The 17,485-nt window shown below is 48.4% G+C and overlaps 2 protein-coding genes across 7 annotated transcripts in view; both read left to right on the top strand.

Annotated features, from left to right (window-relative positions):
- Positions 1–8,289, top strand: part of ACLY (ATP citrate lyase) — a 54,589-nt gene extending 46,300 nt beyond the window's left edge. For all 5 annotated transcript variants that reach the window (XM_055255747.2, XM_055255751.2, XM_055255752.2 and 2 more), the window contains 7 exons: positions 1,171–1,325; positions 2,978–3,128; positions 3,328–3,471; positions 5,568–5,681; positions 6,033–6,115; positions 6,424–6,500; positions 7,308–8,289. In XM_055255747.2, coding sequence (XP_055111722.2) covers positions 1,171–1,325; positions 2,978–3,128; positions 3,328–3,471; positions 5,568–5,681; positions 6,033–6,115; positions 6,424–6,500; positions 7,308–7,402 — 819 coding nt within the window. In that variant the 3' untranslated portion in view covers positions 7,403–8,289. The remainder of the gene's footprint in view (positions 1–1,170; positions 1,326–2,977; positions 3,129–3,327; positions 3,472–5,567; positions 5,682–6,032; positions 6,116–6,423; positions 6,501–7,307) is intronic.
- A 1,203-nt stretch (positions 8,290–9,492) lies between these two features.
- KLHL11 (kelch like family member 11) overlaps positions 9,493–17,485 on the top strand; it is a 17,412-nt gene continuing 9,419 nt past the window's right edge. For both annotated transcript variants that reach the window (XR_008653003.2, XM_055255753.2), the window contains exon 1: positions 9,493–10,103. Coding sequence is in view for 1 of the 2 variants with exons in the window: in XM_055255753.2 (XP_055111728.1) it covers positions 9,559–10,103 (545 nt within the window). In the remaining variant the exon portion in view is untranslated. The remainder of the gene's footprint in view (positions 10,104–17,485) is intronic.

Raw genomic sequence — 17,485 nt, 5'->3', positions numbered from 1 at the left:
CAAGTGATCCGCCCGCCTCGGTCTCCCAAAGTGCTGGGATTACAGGCATAAGCCACCGTGCCCTGCCCCATTACATTATTGTTAGGGTTGGCAGCTGTATCTGAAGTGTATGTAAGATTTTCCCTTTGGATTCATTTTACCATTTCTTACCCAGGTGACCTTGGGCTGGTTACTGAGCCTCTCTAAGCCTCATTTTTTTTTTTTTTTTTTGTGCTATAACACAAGGAATGCTTCTCCTTTGTGAGGTTAAAATGAAGCAATGGGCTGGGTGCAGTGGCTCACGCCTGTAATCCCAGCACTTTGGGAGGCTGAGGTGGGCGGATCACGAGGTCAGGAGATTGAGACCATCCTGGCTAAAACGGTGAAACCTCATCTCTACTAAAATTACAAAAAATTAGCTGGGCGTGGTGGCAGGTGCCTGTAGTCCCAGCTACTTGGGAGGCTGAGGCAGGAGAATGGCGTGAACCCGGGAGGCAGAGCTTGCAGTGAGCCGAGATCGCACCACTGCACTCCAGCCTGGGCGACAGAGCGAGACTCCGTCTCAAAAAAAAAAAAAAAGAAGCAATGGATTGGGTCGCACACCTGTAATCCCAGCACTTGGGGAGGCTGAGGTGGGAGAATTGCTTGAGCCCAAGAGTTTAAGACCAGCCTGGACAGCATAGCAAGACCCTGTCTCTACAAAAAAATTTTAAAATTAGCCAGGCGTGGCGGTGTGTGCCTAGTTGCCCCAGCTACTGGGAGGCATAGCTGGGCGGATCGCTGATCCTAGCTAGGAGTTGGAGGCTGAAGTGAGCTGTGGTCTCACCAGTGTACTCCAGCCTGGGCAACAGAGAGACTCTGGTCCCCCTCCAGAAATGAAGCAATGGATGTAAACTGCTTAGGCTATTTCCTAGCCCAGCAAGTGCTCAGGGAAGGATAGAAATAGAGCTGATAGTGCTGATGCCAAGTGGTATCATGGGTCCTCCTGTTTTCTATGTCCAAAATGATCTAATGAAAGGGCTTTTGCACTTCTTCCTTGGGAAAACTTTGTCTGAGAGTTGTTACTTGGCTGCCAGAGTTTAAGACATTCTTGGGGTGCTTTGGTTCTGAGAGTACACACAGCGGGGCAGTCCTGGAAAAATCTGTGGTGGTCACCAGAGCCCTGCTTCCCTCTGCCCCATCTCTGCCCAGGAGCTTGGTTTGATCCGCAAACCTGCCTCGTTCATGACCAGCATCTGCGATGAGCGAGGACAGGAGCTCATCTACGCAGGCATGCCCATCACTGAGGTCTTCAAGGAAGAGATGGGCATTGGCGGGGTCCTCGGCCTCCTCTGGTTCCAGAAAAGGTGAGCATGGAGGGCAGAAGATGACAGGGCCCTGCAGCTCGGAGTTAATGATTTTCCCCAACAAAGGGGTAGGAGTGGACAGGCCTGGGGAGTGTGTCCAAGGTCAATCTTTGGGGCCACAGGTCAATTGAACGGCCAGAGGAAGGACACATAAGCTATTCCTAAGTCTTCCAAGGACAGAAAGTCCAGTCACATGAGCCACCGCACCCGGCCAAATGCAGATCTCTTGACAGCAAGATAGAGGTTAGGCAGGAGAGAACTGGGAAGATGTGGTGGCCTAAGGAGTGTGGGCCTAGTGGAGCTGCTGAACAGATAGAAAGTACCTTATGGGCCAGGCGCGGTGGCTCACGCCTGTCATCCCAGCACTTTGGGAGGCCGAGGTGAGTGGATCACCTGAGGTCAGGAATTCAAGACCAGCCTGGCCAACATGGTGAAACCCCATCTCTACTAAAAATCCAAAAAATTAGCCAGGCATAGTGGTGCGTGCCTGTAATCTCAGCTACTCAGGAGGCTGAGGCAGGAGAATCACTTGAACCTGGGAGGTGGAGGTTGCAGTGAGCCAAGATTGCACCATTGCACTCCAGCCTGAGCAACAAGAGCAAAAATACTCTGTCTCAAAAAAAAAAAAAAAAGAAACAAAAAAGGAAAAAAAAGAAAGTACCTTATGTTGTGTTCACTTTGCAAATTTGTTTCTCCCATCAGCTTGAATGTTAGAAAAAATTGGTTTTCTCTGCAACTCCCAATCTTAGCCCTCCCATGAGACTGACGGCTGGGCAGGGAAGCCAGGGAGTATGTGATTCACAGAGCCCTGGGCTTAATGTGGTGCTAGGCAGAAGGCCAGGTCAATGTCTTTGGTTGTGTCATGCCCTCACCTGCAGAGAGATGGGTCTTGGTCCTGCTTTGGATCCTTCCTGGGAAAAGTTCATGGGTTATAACACCTGAGCAGGTCTCTCTCTGTCTGCTCCTGCCTCCCACCTCTCCATACTTTGTTCCTGATTCTTAGTTGGGAGGTTGAATACTACAGGAACGAGGCATGGGGCCTCTTACACTGTGAAGGGACAGGGTTCTCACCTCCTGTCTGTCTGGCACATGGAGCATAGCCACAAATACAGGTCAAATCCTGGTGCAGGCAACTCATGCTGAAAATCACTGACCAAAGAATAGATTCAAAACTCTGGTATCAAACTCTATTTTACAAACAGTATTTGGGGCCGGGCGCAGTGGCTCATGCCTGTATGTAATCCCAGCACTTTGGGAGGCCGAGGTGGGCAGATCACTTGAGGCCAGGAGTTCTAGATAGCCTGGCCAACATAGCAAAATCTCGTTTCCACTAAAAATACAAAAATTAGCCTGGCGTGGTGGTGCGTACCTGTAGTCCCAGCTACTTGGGAGGTTGAGGCAGGCAAATTGCTTGAACCTAGGAGGTGGAGGTTGCAGTGAGCCAAGATCACACTACTGCACTCCAGCGTGGGCGACAGAATGAGACTCTGTCTAAAGGAAAGAATCAGGAGGTTTTGCCTTAGAGTTGTGTGGTAGTATTAGACTTGGATTGGTAGTTACCCTTCTTGGATTTGAATGACTTGTTTAGGGAGATAGAAAGTACGAGCATGGCCTTGTTGACCATCTCCTGGCCTTTGTTCTTCCCGCTCCAGGTTGCCTAAGTACTCTTGCCAGTTCATTGAGATGTGTCTGATGGTGACAGCTGATCACGGGCCAGCCGTCTCTGGAGCCCACAACACCATCATTTGTGCGCGAGCTGGGAAAGACCTGGTCTCCAGCCTCACCTCGGGGCTGCTCACCATCGTAAGTACTGTCATCATGGGAGGTGAACAGTGGGGACACTGGGCCTTGTCCTCATGCTGCTTTGCCACAGCAGGGCCCTAGAAGGAGCCCCTGAGTGTAAAACCCAGTGCTCAGGGCCGTTTGGGACACACTGGGTTGGTTTGCCCAGCTGAAGGAAACTCTTAAAGCTCAAGGCAACATGCACTTGTTTCTCCTCCAGGGGGATCGGTTTGGGGGTGCCTTGGATGCAGCAGCCAAGATGTTCAGTAAAGCCTTTGACAGTGGCATTATCCCCATGGAGTTTGTGAACAAGATGAAGAAGGAAGGGAAGCTGATAATGGGCATTGGTCACCGAGTGAAGTCGGTGAGTTGTTACTCTCCTAAAAAAGTGGGATGGAAGCCAGGCGTGGTGGCTCATGCCTGTAATCCCAGTGCTTTGGGAGGCCAAGGCAGGTGGATCACCTGAGGTCGGGAGTTGGAGACCAGCCTGACCAACATGGAGAAACCCCGTCTCTACTAAAAATACAAAAAAAATTAGCCAGGCATGGTGGTGCATGCCTGTAATCCCAGCTACTTGGAAGGCTGAGGTAGGAGAATCGCTTGAAACCTGGAAGTGGAGGTTGTGGTGAGCCAAGATTGCGCCATTGCACTCCAGCCTGGGCAACAAGAGTGAAACTCATCTCAAAAAAAAAAAAGTGGGATGGATCTACTGGGTGGGTTGTGATAGTGGGGGCATTAATTTATTTGGGAGAATACCTAAGCTTTCAACTCCCAAAATACAAAGTTTTGGATGCGTTGACAGATGCCAAATACAAAGCAGCTATTTTTTCCATGTTATAATACAGATTGCCCTTAACAGTTTTTCTGTTGTTCGCTTGCAGTATGGAAATAGCAGTTGAAATGAGATGGAAAACTTGGTAACTTTGGTTTCCCAAATGAACCTTATGGGAAAAAGGACCAAGGTCAGGTTGAGGGGACATATTGGTCACCTTAGGCTAGATAATACCTCGTTCCGCAGTAACAGACAACTCCAAAAATCTCAGTGGCTTACCACAGCAAAGGTTTATGTCTCATTCACACTACATCCACTGAGGGTTTGCTGTGCCTGTTCTCTGCCATCTGTGCTGAAGGAACAGCCCTTGTCTGGGATGTGCTGGCCTCACGTCAGCAGGATAACAGCAATGGCAGGACCACGTGCAGGCTCTTAAAGCCTTACGTGATTCACCTTCACTCACATTTCATTGGCCACCGCAAGTCAGGTGGTTATTTGTGACCTCACTGGGGCAGGAAGAGTGATAATATCAAGGCATATCTGATTGGGAGAGACCAGTGGGAAAGGACAGTAAATATTTGAAACAGTTTATATGGTCTCACATAGGGCCGGTCATTTCTATGTCCTTATAGTGTGCTGTGGTTAGAAACCGAAGAGCAAGAGATGAGGTCACTGGCAGCTGCTCAGGGCCTTATGGGGACAGCTCCTTAGTAGATCCCTTTACCCTGGGCTCCTTGGCTCTGTAGCTCCAGAAACCTCATTTATTTGGTCACTCCACTGGCCTTGGTGGGGAGTATTAATACGAAGGTCATGCATGTGATTCAGGACACCACCTTCTAGGCAGCCAAACACTTGGCCATCTCAGGTGCTACCCAGAGGTTGCTTGATGAGCAAGGACCAGCTCAGAACCAAGCAGGGAAGGTGGGTGGCTCTGAGGGACATTCCATCCAGGACTTGCTGGACTTTGCTCAGCCAGCCCCAGCTCCTGAGCATATAATACTTTGCCCATCTACAGTACAGAGCCTCTTCCTAAGATAATGCTAGACTTACACTCCACACTCACTCATTCACTCTTTGAGCTCCCCGCTTTCTAGAGGATGTACTGACCCAGCTATCTCTTTTGCTGAGGGCGGAAGTTGCTTTGGTATTCGATTTGGTATGTCCCTAGATCATCTTCCTCCCCCACTGACAGGTGGTTAATTTCATTCACGGCAGGTCTAGAGTTTTTCCTAAAATTTTGGGAACACTTTGCCCCCCCACACTCAACACGTGTTTGTTTAGTGTTGAACTTTGTCACAGCTTGAGTAGGCACAGAGCTGGTGGGGGCATGGCTGGAGGCTGGAACCTAAGACTCTTGAGTTGGAGAGTGGTTAACTTTCACACCTCTGCTGCTCAACACTGTAGGACCTGGCCAGTTCCCTGAACATCTCAGGGCTCAGTGTCTTCTTTGCAACTTAAAAGTGAGAACCTACCAAGGTTGTTTTGTGTCCCAATTGAGATATGAGAGGACTTCAAAAGCCAGCCTCATGACATTAGCACAGTTGGTGCCACATGGAATTGTACACGTGGGTCAGGTTCCTGAATCACCTCTGGGATATGTCCAGTTCTACCCACCTGTAACACAAGTATGAACAAACACATCCCAGCAGTGTGTGAGTGTTCCTCTGTACTGTTGGATTCATTTCTAGATAAACAACCCAGACATGCGAGTGCAGATCCTCAAAGATTACGTCAGGCAGCACTTCCCTGCCACTCCTCTGCTCGATTATGCACTGGAAGTAGAGAAGATTACCACCTCGAAGGTAACAAAGAAAAAGCTTCCTAATTCCCTAATATTACGTTGGACACATTATTGGAGGAAATAGGAGCCAGGTTACATTTTGATTATGCAGCTAAAAGCAAACCTAGTTTTCTGGAAATGTTATTTTTGTTTCATAACTAAATTTAACAGACATGCACTAAATGTCAACTAGGTGTTGGGTACTTTGCTAGATGCTGGGAATTGAACTGAGTCAGACACAGTGTCAATCAGTGGGGCTGGTAGAAGGTTTTTAAATGATGGTCACAATTCGTAGTAATAGTAGTAACAGTGGAAAATTATGAAGAAAAAATGAGAAATAATGATAAATGCTTTGAATTTTTTGCCTTCCCAGAAGCCAAATCTTATCCTGAATGTAGATGGTCTCATCGGAGTCGCATTTGTAGACATGCTTAGAAACTGTGGGTCCTTTACTCGGTGAGCATTGCAGCTGTTTTCTTCTACACTTGATCTTAGCCAAAAGGCCGAGAAGCGATGCAGCTGTTTTCTTCTTCATTACGTTTGTTGATTTTTGTTGTTTCCTCCAAACTATAAAAGTAATGCATACTCATAATAGAATATTTGAAAAATAAGGAGAGGTATAAAGAAGAAAACAAAAATTGCCTGTAATGCTACCACCCAGAGCACCCCTTTTCTCCTCATTCCTGGGCAGTAGTAGTACTGTCTGTGGGGAGGAGGGCAGTCACGTGAGCCTTTTAAAACTACAAGTTGATTGTGTGTTACAGGGAGGAAGCTGATGAATATATTGACATTGGAGCCCTCAATGGCATCTTTGTGCTGGGAAGGAGTATGGGCTTCATTGGTGAGTCCATTTGTTGTTGTTTCAAGTTTTTTTTTTTTTAAACCCCTACGGTTCAGCTACACCACTTACCCATGGGGTTGAGTTTCTTTCTTTTTTTTTTTTCTTTTTTAATTCTCTTTTTGTGGTTCAGTTTCTACAGAAGAAATGTCATATCCTCTTAATCATTGTTCTTAATCTTTCCTTTCTTACTTTAACCTTTCCCCTTATCTTTATCATTGTTCCTTTGTTCTTAGAAATGATTGCTAGCCCTGGAAAAAAATTTTTTTTTTTTTTTGAGACTGAGTCTTGCTCTGTCGCCTGGGCTGGAGTGCAGTGGCGCAGTCTTGGCTCACTGCAACCTCCGCCTCCTGGGTTCAAGCGATTCTCCTGCCTCAGCCTCCCAAGTAGCTGAGACTACAGGCGCATGCCACCATGCCTGGCTAATTTTTTGTATTTTTAGTAGAGACGGGGTTTCACTGTGTTAGCCAGGATGGTCACGATCTCCCAACCTCGTGATCCGCTCACCTCGGCCTCCCAAAGTGCTGGGATTACAGGCAAGAGCCACCGTGCCCGGCCTATTTTTATTATTTATTTTATTTTATTTTTTCCCTTTAAAATTTTGTTTTAATTTAAAGGAAAATAGAATCAGATCCAACAGCTCCCTTGTACAAAGTCTGCCTCATCTACCTATGCAATGGATTTGGACTAAACTTCCCACTGCTTTGTGTCTACTTTTTTTGTGTATTAGAAAGATTTCCCTTCCTTAGCCTCTTCCTCTCACCAGGCTTATGAAGCTCTAATAAAAAAGATGTGTTTGCTTCATTTTAGGACACTATCTTGATCAGAAGAGGCTGAAACAAGGGCTGTATCGTCATCCGTGGGATGATATTTCATATGTTCTTCCAGAACACATGAGCATGTAACAGAGCCAGGAACCCTACTGCAGTAAACTGAAGACAAGAACTCCTCCCCCAGGAAAAAGTGTACAGACAGCTGGCAGTGGAGCCTGCTTTATTTAGCAGGGCCTGGAATGTAAACAGCCACTGGGGTACACACACCGAAGACCAACATCCACAGGCTAACACCCCTTCAGTCCACACAAAGAAGCTTCATATTTTTTTTATAAGCATAGAAATAAAAACCAAGCCAATATTTGTGACTTTGCTCTGCTACCTGCTGTATTTATTATATGGAAGCATCTAAGTACTGTCAGGATGGGGTCTTCCTCATTGCAGGACGTTAGGATGTTGCTTTCTTTTTCCATTAGTTAAACATTTTTTTCTCCCTTGGAGGAAGGGAATGAAAAATTTAAGGCCTCAAGATACTATACATTTAAAGTACCCCAATGTCTCTTTTTTTTTTTACTTCCCTTTCTTCTTCCATATATAACATGAAGAACATTGTATTAATCTGATTTTTAAAGATCTTTTTGTATGTTATGTGTCAAGGGCTTGTTTGGTATCCCACTAAAATGTTCTGTGTTGCAGACCAGAGTCTGCTTATGTCAGGGGGATGGGGCCATTGCATCCTTAGCCATTGTCACAAAATATGTGGAGTAGTAACTTAATATGTAAAGTTGTAACGTACATACATTTAAAATGGAAATGCAGAAAGCTGTGAAATGTCTTGTGTCTTATGTTCTCTGTATTTATGCAGCTGACTTGTCTGTCTGTAACTGAAATGTGGGTCCAAGGACTCCTAACTACTTTGCATCTGTAATCCACAAAGATTCCGGACAGCTGCCACCTCAGTCTCTTCTCTGTATTATCATAGTCTGGTTTAAATAAACTATATAGTAACAATGAAGGCATACTGCTGGCTCCTGGCATCCATATCCTTTGATCTGTATTCCTTTGTAACTGTACTTTTTTCCAGACAGGGTCTCACTCTGTCGCCCCAGGGCTGGAGTACAGTGGCACCATCGCAGCTCACTGCAGCCTTCATCTCAGGGGCTCAAGCAATCCTCCCACTCCAGCCTCCCAAGTAGCTGGGACTACAGGAGCGTACCACCACTCCAGGCTAACTTTTGTATTTTTTGTAGAGTTATATAAGGTTTTGCTGTATTTCCCAAGCTGGTCTGGAACTCATGGACTCAAGCAATCCATCCTCCTTGGCCTCTCAAAGTGCTGTTACGGGTGTGAGCCACTGTGCCCGGCCTGAACTGTACTAATAGTTTCAGTACATATGGTTTTAAAAATGCTCATCCACCGTCAGGCGCGGTGGCTCATGCCTGTAATCCCAGCACTTTGAGAGGCCGAGGCGGGCGGATCATGAGGTCAGGAGATCGAGACCATCCTGGATAACACGGTGAAACCCCGTCTCTATTAAAAATACAAAAACTTAGCCGGGCATGGTAGCGGGCGCCTGTAGTCCCAGCTACTCGGGAGGCTGAGGCAGGAGAATGGCGTGAACCCGGGAGGCGGAGGTTGCAGTGAGCCGAGACCGCGCCACTGCACTCCAGCCTGGGCTACAGAGCGAGACTCCGTCTCAAAAAAAAAAAAAAAAAAAAAATAGCCTGGAGTGGTGGCGGGCGCCTGTATTCCCAGCTACTCGGGAAGCTGAGGCACGAGAATCGCTTGAACCCGGGCGGCGGAGCTTGCGGTGAGCCGAGAGCGCACCACTGCACTCTAGCCTGGGCGACAGAGCAAGACTCCGTCTCAAAAAGCCAAAAAAAACGGATAACAAGTAACTCATTCATCCCTCATCCACTTAGCTGGGGCTAGATCTTATAAAAATCCTGTATTGCCACTCAAGGCTTTAACAACAGGTATAGTCTAAGGTGGCTTTTACTCGACAAAATGACTGCAGAAAGCATGCTACCCCCTAAGGAAAGGGAGCGAGCCATCCTCGCACCGACGTCCTGGGGGTAGGCCTGGGGCGAAGTCGTCTGGACTGGTCGACTGTTACTGCCGGACCTCACCAAGGCTGGCAGGGCTGCTGGAGGCGAGGCGGCGCAAGCGCGGCGGGCGGGCGACCTGGCCCCGCCCCGCGCGCAGTATTTAATCCCAGAATCCCTCTCTGTCGCACCAAACGGCCGCATCGTTCCGAGGCTGCGGAGGCCGGGCGCAGCGGCGTCAAGATGGCGGCTGCGGCAGTGGCGGCGGCGGCGGCGGCGGCCGCGGCTGCATCTCTTCAGGTACTGGAGATGGAGAGCATGGAGACGGCCGCCGCCGGCTCGGCAGGACTGGCCGCCGAGGTCCGAGGCAGCGGCACGGTGGACTTCGGGCCTGGGCCGGGGATCTCTGCAATGGAGGCGAGCGGGGGCGATCCGGGCCCAGAAGCCGAGGATTTCGAGTGCAGCTCTCACTGCTCAGAGCTGTCCTGGCGGCAGAACGAGCAGCGGCGCCAGGGCCTCTTCTGCGACATTACCCTGTGCTTCGGCGGGGCTGGAGGCCGCGAGTTCCGGGCCCACCGCTCGGTACTGGCTGCCGCCACCGAGTACTTCACGCCCCTGCTCTCGGGCCAGTTTTCCGAGTCCCGCTCGGGACGGGTGGAGATGCGCAAGTGGAGCTCCGAGCCGGGGCCCGAACCCGACACGGTGGAAGCCGTTATCGAGTACATGTACACCGGGCGCATCCGCGTTAGCACGGGCAGCGTGCACGAGGTGCTGGAGTTGGCCGACAGGTAGGCGAGGGAGGCGGGAGCGCGGAGGGCGGCGGGCGCGGAGAGGGGGAGATGCTCGCCGGCGGAGGGGAGGGCAGTGCCTGCCACGGCAGCTCGCGAGTCCTGAGTGAACGCATTGGTTTCACACTCGCTGCGCGCCTGCTGGGGGGCAGCCACCGCGGTGGGCGAGGAGGATGTACCATCAGGTCCGGCGGGGGCGCCCCGCGCCCAAGGAGCTCAGATACTAGGTGGTGGGACAAAAGTGATGAAAAGGAAAGTCAGTATGTGGTAACTGTTGTGCTGACGTTCAAAAGGAGTGAAAGGCTAGGGATTGAATAAAGATTTCTGAGGAGGTGAAGTTTAGATCGATCTCTGAATGTCAAAAAATAACTGACCGTGCAAAGATGGGGAATGAATATTGCAGACAGCGCAAAGGCCCTCAGGCAGGATCCAGTTTGGCTTAGAGAAGAGAATTAAAATACAGTCCAGTGAGGCTGGATCTAGTGGATGAAGGGGAGAAGGATGCGTGAGATGCGCTGGAATAAGGAGTTCGGATTTCACTAAGTGTGATAGGAAGCTGGGTAAAGAAATTATCTGATTTAAATATTTTAATATTATTCTGCCACTGTGGTAAACGGATTGTAGGGAGCAGGAATGCTCCAGAGACTGGTTAGAAGGCAGGTAATACCGTTTATAGAGATGGAGAGGCGTTTATTTTGGCAATTATCGTCTTACAGATACGTTAACAAAAATGCCTATTGAGCGCCTACTGCGCATCAGCTCAGATGCGGGATTCTAAGGTGCTAGGGTTTCAGCAGTGATCAAAACAGGCAAAAGTCCTTTTCCTTATCGCACTTAGGTTGGTAGATGGACGGTAAATAGGTAAAATGTATAGCCTGCTGGATGATTGTTATCACTGATGAAAAATAAAGCATGGGGGGAGTACATAGAAAGTGCTGAGGGAGAGGAAGTGTTTTTCAAATTGGGTGGATAGAGAATGCCCTATGAAGAAGACGTTTTGCTAAGAACCGAAGGAGGTAAGGTAGACTGTGTCAGGTAGGGGACACAGGTACAGAGGCTCTGAGGTGGAGCTTGTATGTTAGAGAACAGCGGGGAGCCAGTGTGGCTGTATCAAAGGGATGCAGGGTGAGAGGAACAGGAGAAGCCCCAGGGTGGTGATGGGCATGGATCCAGATCCCGTAGGGCCTTGATGGCCTGTAGAAGGACATGAGCTTTTACTCTGATTGAAATGGGAAGGTTTGGGGCAGAGGAATGATGCAGTCTGATTTGATGAATAGTGCTGTGTTGAAAAAGGATGTGGCGGCCGGGCGCGGTGGCCCACGCCTGTAATCTGAGCACTTTGAGAGGCCGAGGTGGGTGGATGCTTGAGGTCAGGAGTTCGAGACCAGCCTGGCCAACATGGTGAAACCCCTGTCTCTGCTAAACGTACAAAAATTAGCCAGGCGTGGTGGCGTGCCTGTAATCCCAGCTGTTGGGGAGACTGAGACACAAGAATCGCTTGAGCCTGGGAGGCAGGAGGCTGAGGTTGCAGTAAGCTGAGATTGCGCCACTGCACTCCAGCCTGGCTGACAGAGCAAGACTGTCTCAAAAAAAAAAAAAAAAAAAAAAAAGAACAAAGGATGTGGCGTTGGGGAGGAGGGGGCAACAAGGGCAGACGCAGAGAGACTAGTATAGGAGGTTGTGGCAGTGGTGGTGGAGGCTTCGATTGAGGAGGGAGAAGGAAAGGTGATGAGAACTGCTCTTGTTCCAGATATATTTCGAAGGTGGATGAGATGAATTTGCTGATGGATTTGATGTGGGGTATAAGGGAAAAGACTGCTACCTTTTTGACCCAAGCAATGGGAAGGGTGGAATTATTAAGATGTGGAAGATTGCAGAAGAGCAGGTTTGGGAGTAAGATCAGGAGTTTTTGGATTTGGTTAAGGAGATCTCTGGGAAGTGCATGGGAGCTAGAGATACAGATTGGGGAAAATTACCGTATAAATGGTAACTAAAGCCTTGGCGCTGGATGGTATTACTTAAGGAGTATACATAGAAAAGGGGCAGCGGGGAGAGGGTAGGCAAGACTGAGCCCTGGGGTTCTCTAGAATGTAAAATAGCCGGCTGGGCGAAGTGGCTCACGCCTGTAATCCCAGCACTTTGGGAGGCCGATGCAGATGGATCACTTGACCAGCCTGGCCAACATGACGAAACCCCATCTCTACTAAAAATACAAAAATTAGGCCGGGCGCGGTGGCTCACGCCTGTAATCCTAGCACTTTGGGAGGCCGAGGCGGGCGGATCACGAGGTCAGGAGATCGAGACCATCCTGGCTAACATGGTGAAACCCAGTCTCTTATAAAAATACCAAAAAAAAAAAAAAAAAAAATTAGCCAGGCGTGGTGGCGGGTGCCTGTAGTCCCAGCTACTCGGGAGGCTGAGGCAGGAGAATAGCGTGAACCCAGGAGGCGGAGGTTGCAGTGAGCTGAGATTGTGCTACTGCACTCCAGCCTAGGCAATAGAGTGAGACTCCATCTCAAAAAAAATAATAATAATACAAAAATTAGCAGGGCGTGGTGGAAGGTGCCTGTAATCCCAACTACTCAGGAGGCTGAGGCAGGAGAATTGCTTGAACCCGGGAGGTGGAGGTTGCAGTGAGCTGAGATCGCGCCACTGCACCCCAGCCTGGGCAACAGAGTGAGAGACTCGGTCTCAAAAAAAAAAGAATCTTAAAGAGGAGATTGATCTTATGGAAACGTAGAAAGAAAGGATATCAAGGAGAGAGTAGCCAATCGTGTCAACTCTGTCAACCCATAAGTGATAGTTGCAGGTCAGAGATGCCATTGACAAGAGCTAGTTAAGCCTTGCTTTATAAAGAGGATCAGAAACGTGTAAATGTTTTGGGGGACAATCCCACCAAGGTAAAAGATACTAGAGCATGTCTGTGTGCTGCTGAAAATGATTCAGTAGAAGATGAGTAATTGGTGTTACAGGAGCAGGGGAATAATTGCAGGAGTAAAGTCCTTGCAACCAAGAAGGGAACTGTCGGGATGGAAGAGGGGTGATCCCTTTCCTCTCCCTCATAAAGGGGTCACAGCTGACATTCTTTTTTTTTTTTTTTTTTGAGACAAGAGTCTAGCTCTGTTTCCCAGGCTGGAGTGCAATGGTGCAATCTCGGCTCACTGCAACCTCTGTTTCCCAGGTTCAAGCGATTCTCCTGCCTCAGCCTCCCAAGTAGCTGAGATTACAGGCATCTGCCACCACGCCCGGCTAATTTTTGTATTTTTAGTAGAGACGGGGTTTCACTGTGTTGGCCAGGCTGGTCTCGAACTCCTGACCCGCTGTGGCCTCCCAAAGTGCTGGGATTACAGGCATGAGCCACCGCACCCGGCCACAGCTGACATTCTTATAATAAAAGACAGGTTATATAGGACAGAGAAAAGCATAGCAGATTATTACAGGCATATTTGTGCTTGAGAGTCTTACAAAATATGAAAACTAAGGGTGACTGAAGTTTTTATACCATCCTGTGGTTATAGAAAGAATAGGGGCTTGGGGCCGGGCGCGGTGGCTCAAGCCTGTAATCCCAGCACTTTGGGAAGCCGAGGCGGGTGGATCACGAGGTCAGGAGATCGAGACCATCCTGGCTAACACGGTGAAACCCCGTCTCTACTAAAAAATACAAAAAAATTAGCCGGGCGTGTTGGCGGGCGCCTGTGGTCCCAGCTACTCAGGAGGCTGAGGCAGGAGAATGGCGTGAACCCAGGAGGTGGAGGTTGCGGTGAGCCGAGATCGCGCCACCGCACTCCAGCCTGGGGGAGAGAGAAAGACTCCGTCTCAAAAAAAAAAAAAAAAAAAAAAAGAAAGAATAGGGGCTTGGAATGCATCAAGACAGGTTATGGGAGAGCCAGGAGAGGAAAGCTTGGCAAGCACAGGCTGTCCTGTTAGGCAGGTGAAACCTCATGGGCAGCAGCTGTCAGAAAAAATGGATGTAGCCTGTGGGAAAAGTTTCTGTCAGATCTTTAAAGTGTCAGACCTTAGCCTCCTTAGTTTTTCCTGTGAGTGCATCTTTCCTCGATCTGAGTTAGGCGAGGCCTCAGAGAAAGCCTGTTTGCATCCCTGTTTTCCTTGCTGTTTACCTCATTAATGTAGATTTTCTCTACAGATGCAAATCGCCCCCACAAAAGACAGCTCTTCAAAGCTATTCCTGTGTTTTCGGCCCCTCTGAATATGTCAAATGAGTATATTTTGGGGTGAAATATTCTGGTTATTCAGTGTAGAATCCATATTAAAATTGGAACGGTTGTACTGCAAAGTATAGGGTACAACTGCTGGTGGATTGGGTGGTGGGAAGATGAAGTTCCTGCTTGATTGTTTTCTCAAGAGGCTGGGTCATCAATGAGAAAGTGAAGTGGGATGGGCATAGCTCTGAGGGAGAGAGGTTTGTTGCATGAAAATGAGTGGAAAAGGGTCATTGCACTCACTGGAAGCTATGTTTGATTCTGTCATATCATCTTGAGTTTGTCAGATTTGTTCCTGCTCTGTTGGGGAGTTAGAGGAGAGGAGAGGATACTCCGGGGCATTTTACTAAAAACTCTTAACTACTCCTCTCCATCTGTCAGCAGCTAAGCCAATGGCTTTTGTCAGGCACTGTTCAAAGTGCCCTGCAGCCATCACATTTAATCTTCCCATCAGCTCTGAGGCAGGACCCGCCCCCCCCAAACCCCTAAATACATATGTCTGTTGATGATCATGCCTGCCTCACTGGGCATTTGTAAGGATCAGAAATATAATAATAGGATGTGCACAATGCCCCTCACATGACAGATGCCTAGTGTATGACAGCTATTTTCATAGAGTATTGCTTCCAGACACCTAAGGGAATTTGTCTCCGAATTACCTGGCGTGCCCGCTAAAACTAGGAGCCCAGGGCAGCCTGGGAATCAGGTGACACTGGCACCCAGACATGTCTGGGAGCCACTATATCCCTTACCACTCTACTTGTCTTTGCTTTATCTCTAAAATGACATGTTCTCTTAAAAGGGTGAAGGGAGCCTGCCTTATTGATTTTCATATCATAGTTAAGACAGTTACTAAGCACAGTCACTAATAACAAATGGTTACTGAATTGGGAAAGGCTTGAATTGATGAAATGATTCTTAATCTTGTTTAAGGTTCTTCTTGGTTCTGAGGACTTAGTCTTTTTAAAGCAGTGGTCTCAAATTGGCTGTCCTCAGGCTGATTGCTGCCAGATTTATGAATTTGTCTGAAACAATGTTGTTTTTTTTTTTTAATTAAACTTTAAATGTATTTAGGTGAGCAGACAATATCTAGTCAGCTGCATGCCAAATCACTTTCTTTTTTTAACCTACGCATGTTTTGTACTGTGTCGCCCAGGATGGAGTGCAGTGGCGTGATCTCAGCTCACTGCAACCTCTGACCCCAGGTTCAGGCAATTCTTGTGCCTCAGGCTCCTGAGTAGCTGGAATAACAGATGCTCGCCACCATGCCCAGCTAATTGTTGTTGTTGTTGTTGTTGTTGTTGTTGTTGTTGTTGTTGTTGTCGTTGTTTGAGATAGCATCTCATTCTGTCGCTGGAGTGCAGTGGCGCGATCTCGGCTTACTGCAACCTCCACCTCCCGGGTTCAAGCGATTCTTCTGCCTCAGCCTCCTGAGTAGCTAGGATTATAGGCACCTGCCACCACGCCCAGCTAATTTTTTGTATTTTTAGTAGAGATGGAGTTTCATCATGTTGGCCAGGCTGGTCTCGAACTCCTGACCTCAGGTGATCCACCCACCTCAGCCTCCCAAAGTGTTGGGATTATAGGCCTGAGCCACTGCGCCCAACCCTACACATTTTTTTTTTGTTGTGTTTTTGTTTTGTTTTCTGCTTCTTCAGATGTTTGAGTTTGCTTTGCATCCCTGCTTTGATGAGAACCCAGTAAAGGACAAATCTTCTCAGTACCCCATCCCCTCTGGCTGCCCAAAGAAAAAGCTCTGGTGATGAGATTAAAACCTCTGACACAGGGAGTATATATTCAGGGCAACTTGAATCTATGATCCTGGAGAAAAATTTAAAAATGAAATAAAACCTCTAGCAGAAAGCCTAGATCTGAGTAAGGGTGGCCGTTCCTTCTGATATCTGACCAAACAGGCCCCCAAAGAAGTTCCTGCCTGGCTGTTACTTTATACCATAAAGTCCCTTCACTGAGACGCTGTTTCATTTAAGAGGAGGCTGGTGGGCTGGGCGTGGTTGCTCACACCTGTAATCTCAGCACTAAAGTGGGCAGATTGCTTGAGCTCAGGAGTTTGAGACCAGTCTGGCCAACATGGCAAAACCTTGTCTCTACAAAAAATTACAAAAAAAAAAAGTTATCTGGGTGGCCAGGCACGGTGGCTCATGCCTGTAATCCCAGCACTTTGGGTGGCCGAGGTGGGTGGATCACCTGAGGTCAAGAGTTCGAGACCAGCCTGGCTAACATGATGAAACCCTGTCTCTACTAAAAATACAAAAAGTTAGCTGGGCGTGGTGGCAGTTGCCTATAATCCTAGCTACTCGGGAGGCTGAGGCAGGAGAATCGCTTGAACCCAGGAGGCAGAGGTTACAGTGAGCCAAGATTGTGCCATTGCACACCAGCCTGGGCAATAAGAGCGAAACTCCATCTCGGGGGGCAAAAACAAAAACAAAAACAAAATATGGGTTTGGTGGCATGTTCCTGTAGTCCCAGCAACTTGGGAAGTTAAGGTGGGAGAATCACTTGAGCCCTGGAGGTCGAGGCTGCAGTGAGCCATGATTGCACCACTGCACTCCAGCCTGGGTAACAGTGATAATCTGATCTGTCTCAAAAAAAAAAAAAAGAGGCTGGTGACTAGCAAGGAATTAGGAAAGGAGGCAAAGAAGTTTGGATAGGGATTTGCCTTTGCCAAGGACAAATTAAAGTGAAAATAAAGTGTTTGGCCGGGCGTGGTGGCTCACGCCTGTAATCCCAGCACTTTGGGAGGGCAAGGCAAGTGGGTAACCTGAGGTCAGGAGTTTGAGACCAGCCTCGCTAACATGGTGAAACCCTGTTTCTACTAAAAATACAAGAAATTAGCCAGATGTGGTGGCACGCACCTGTAATCCCAGCTACTTGGGAAGCTGAGGCAGGAGAATCGCTTGAACCCAGGAGGCAAAGGTTGCAGTGAGCCGAGATCACGCCATTGCACTCCAGCTTGGGCAACAAGAGTGAAACACTGTCTCAAAGAAAAAAAAAAAAAACGGAAAAAAAACCTCCAGCCAGACACAGTGGCATGTGCCTGTAGTCCCTGCTACTCTGGAAGCCGAGGCAGAAGGATTGCTTGAGCCCAGGAGTTTGGGGCTGTAGCGCACTGTGATCTCACCTGTGAATAGCCACTGCAACATA

This window comes from Symphalangus syndactylus, chromosome 20 (assembly GCF_028878055.3).
Source record: "Symphalangus syndactylus isolate Jambi chromosome 20, NHGRI_mSymSyn1-v2.1_pri, whole genome shotgun sequence".
NCBI classification, from domain to species: Eukaryota; Metazoa; Chordata; class Mammalia; order Primates; family Hylobatidae; genus Symphalangus; species Symphalangus syndactylus.
Note: the sequence above shows the minus strand (reverse complement) of the source record. Positions and strands in the feature narration are given on the sequence as shown.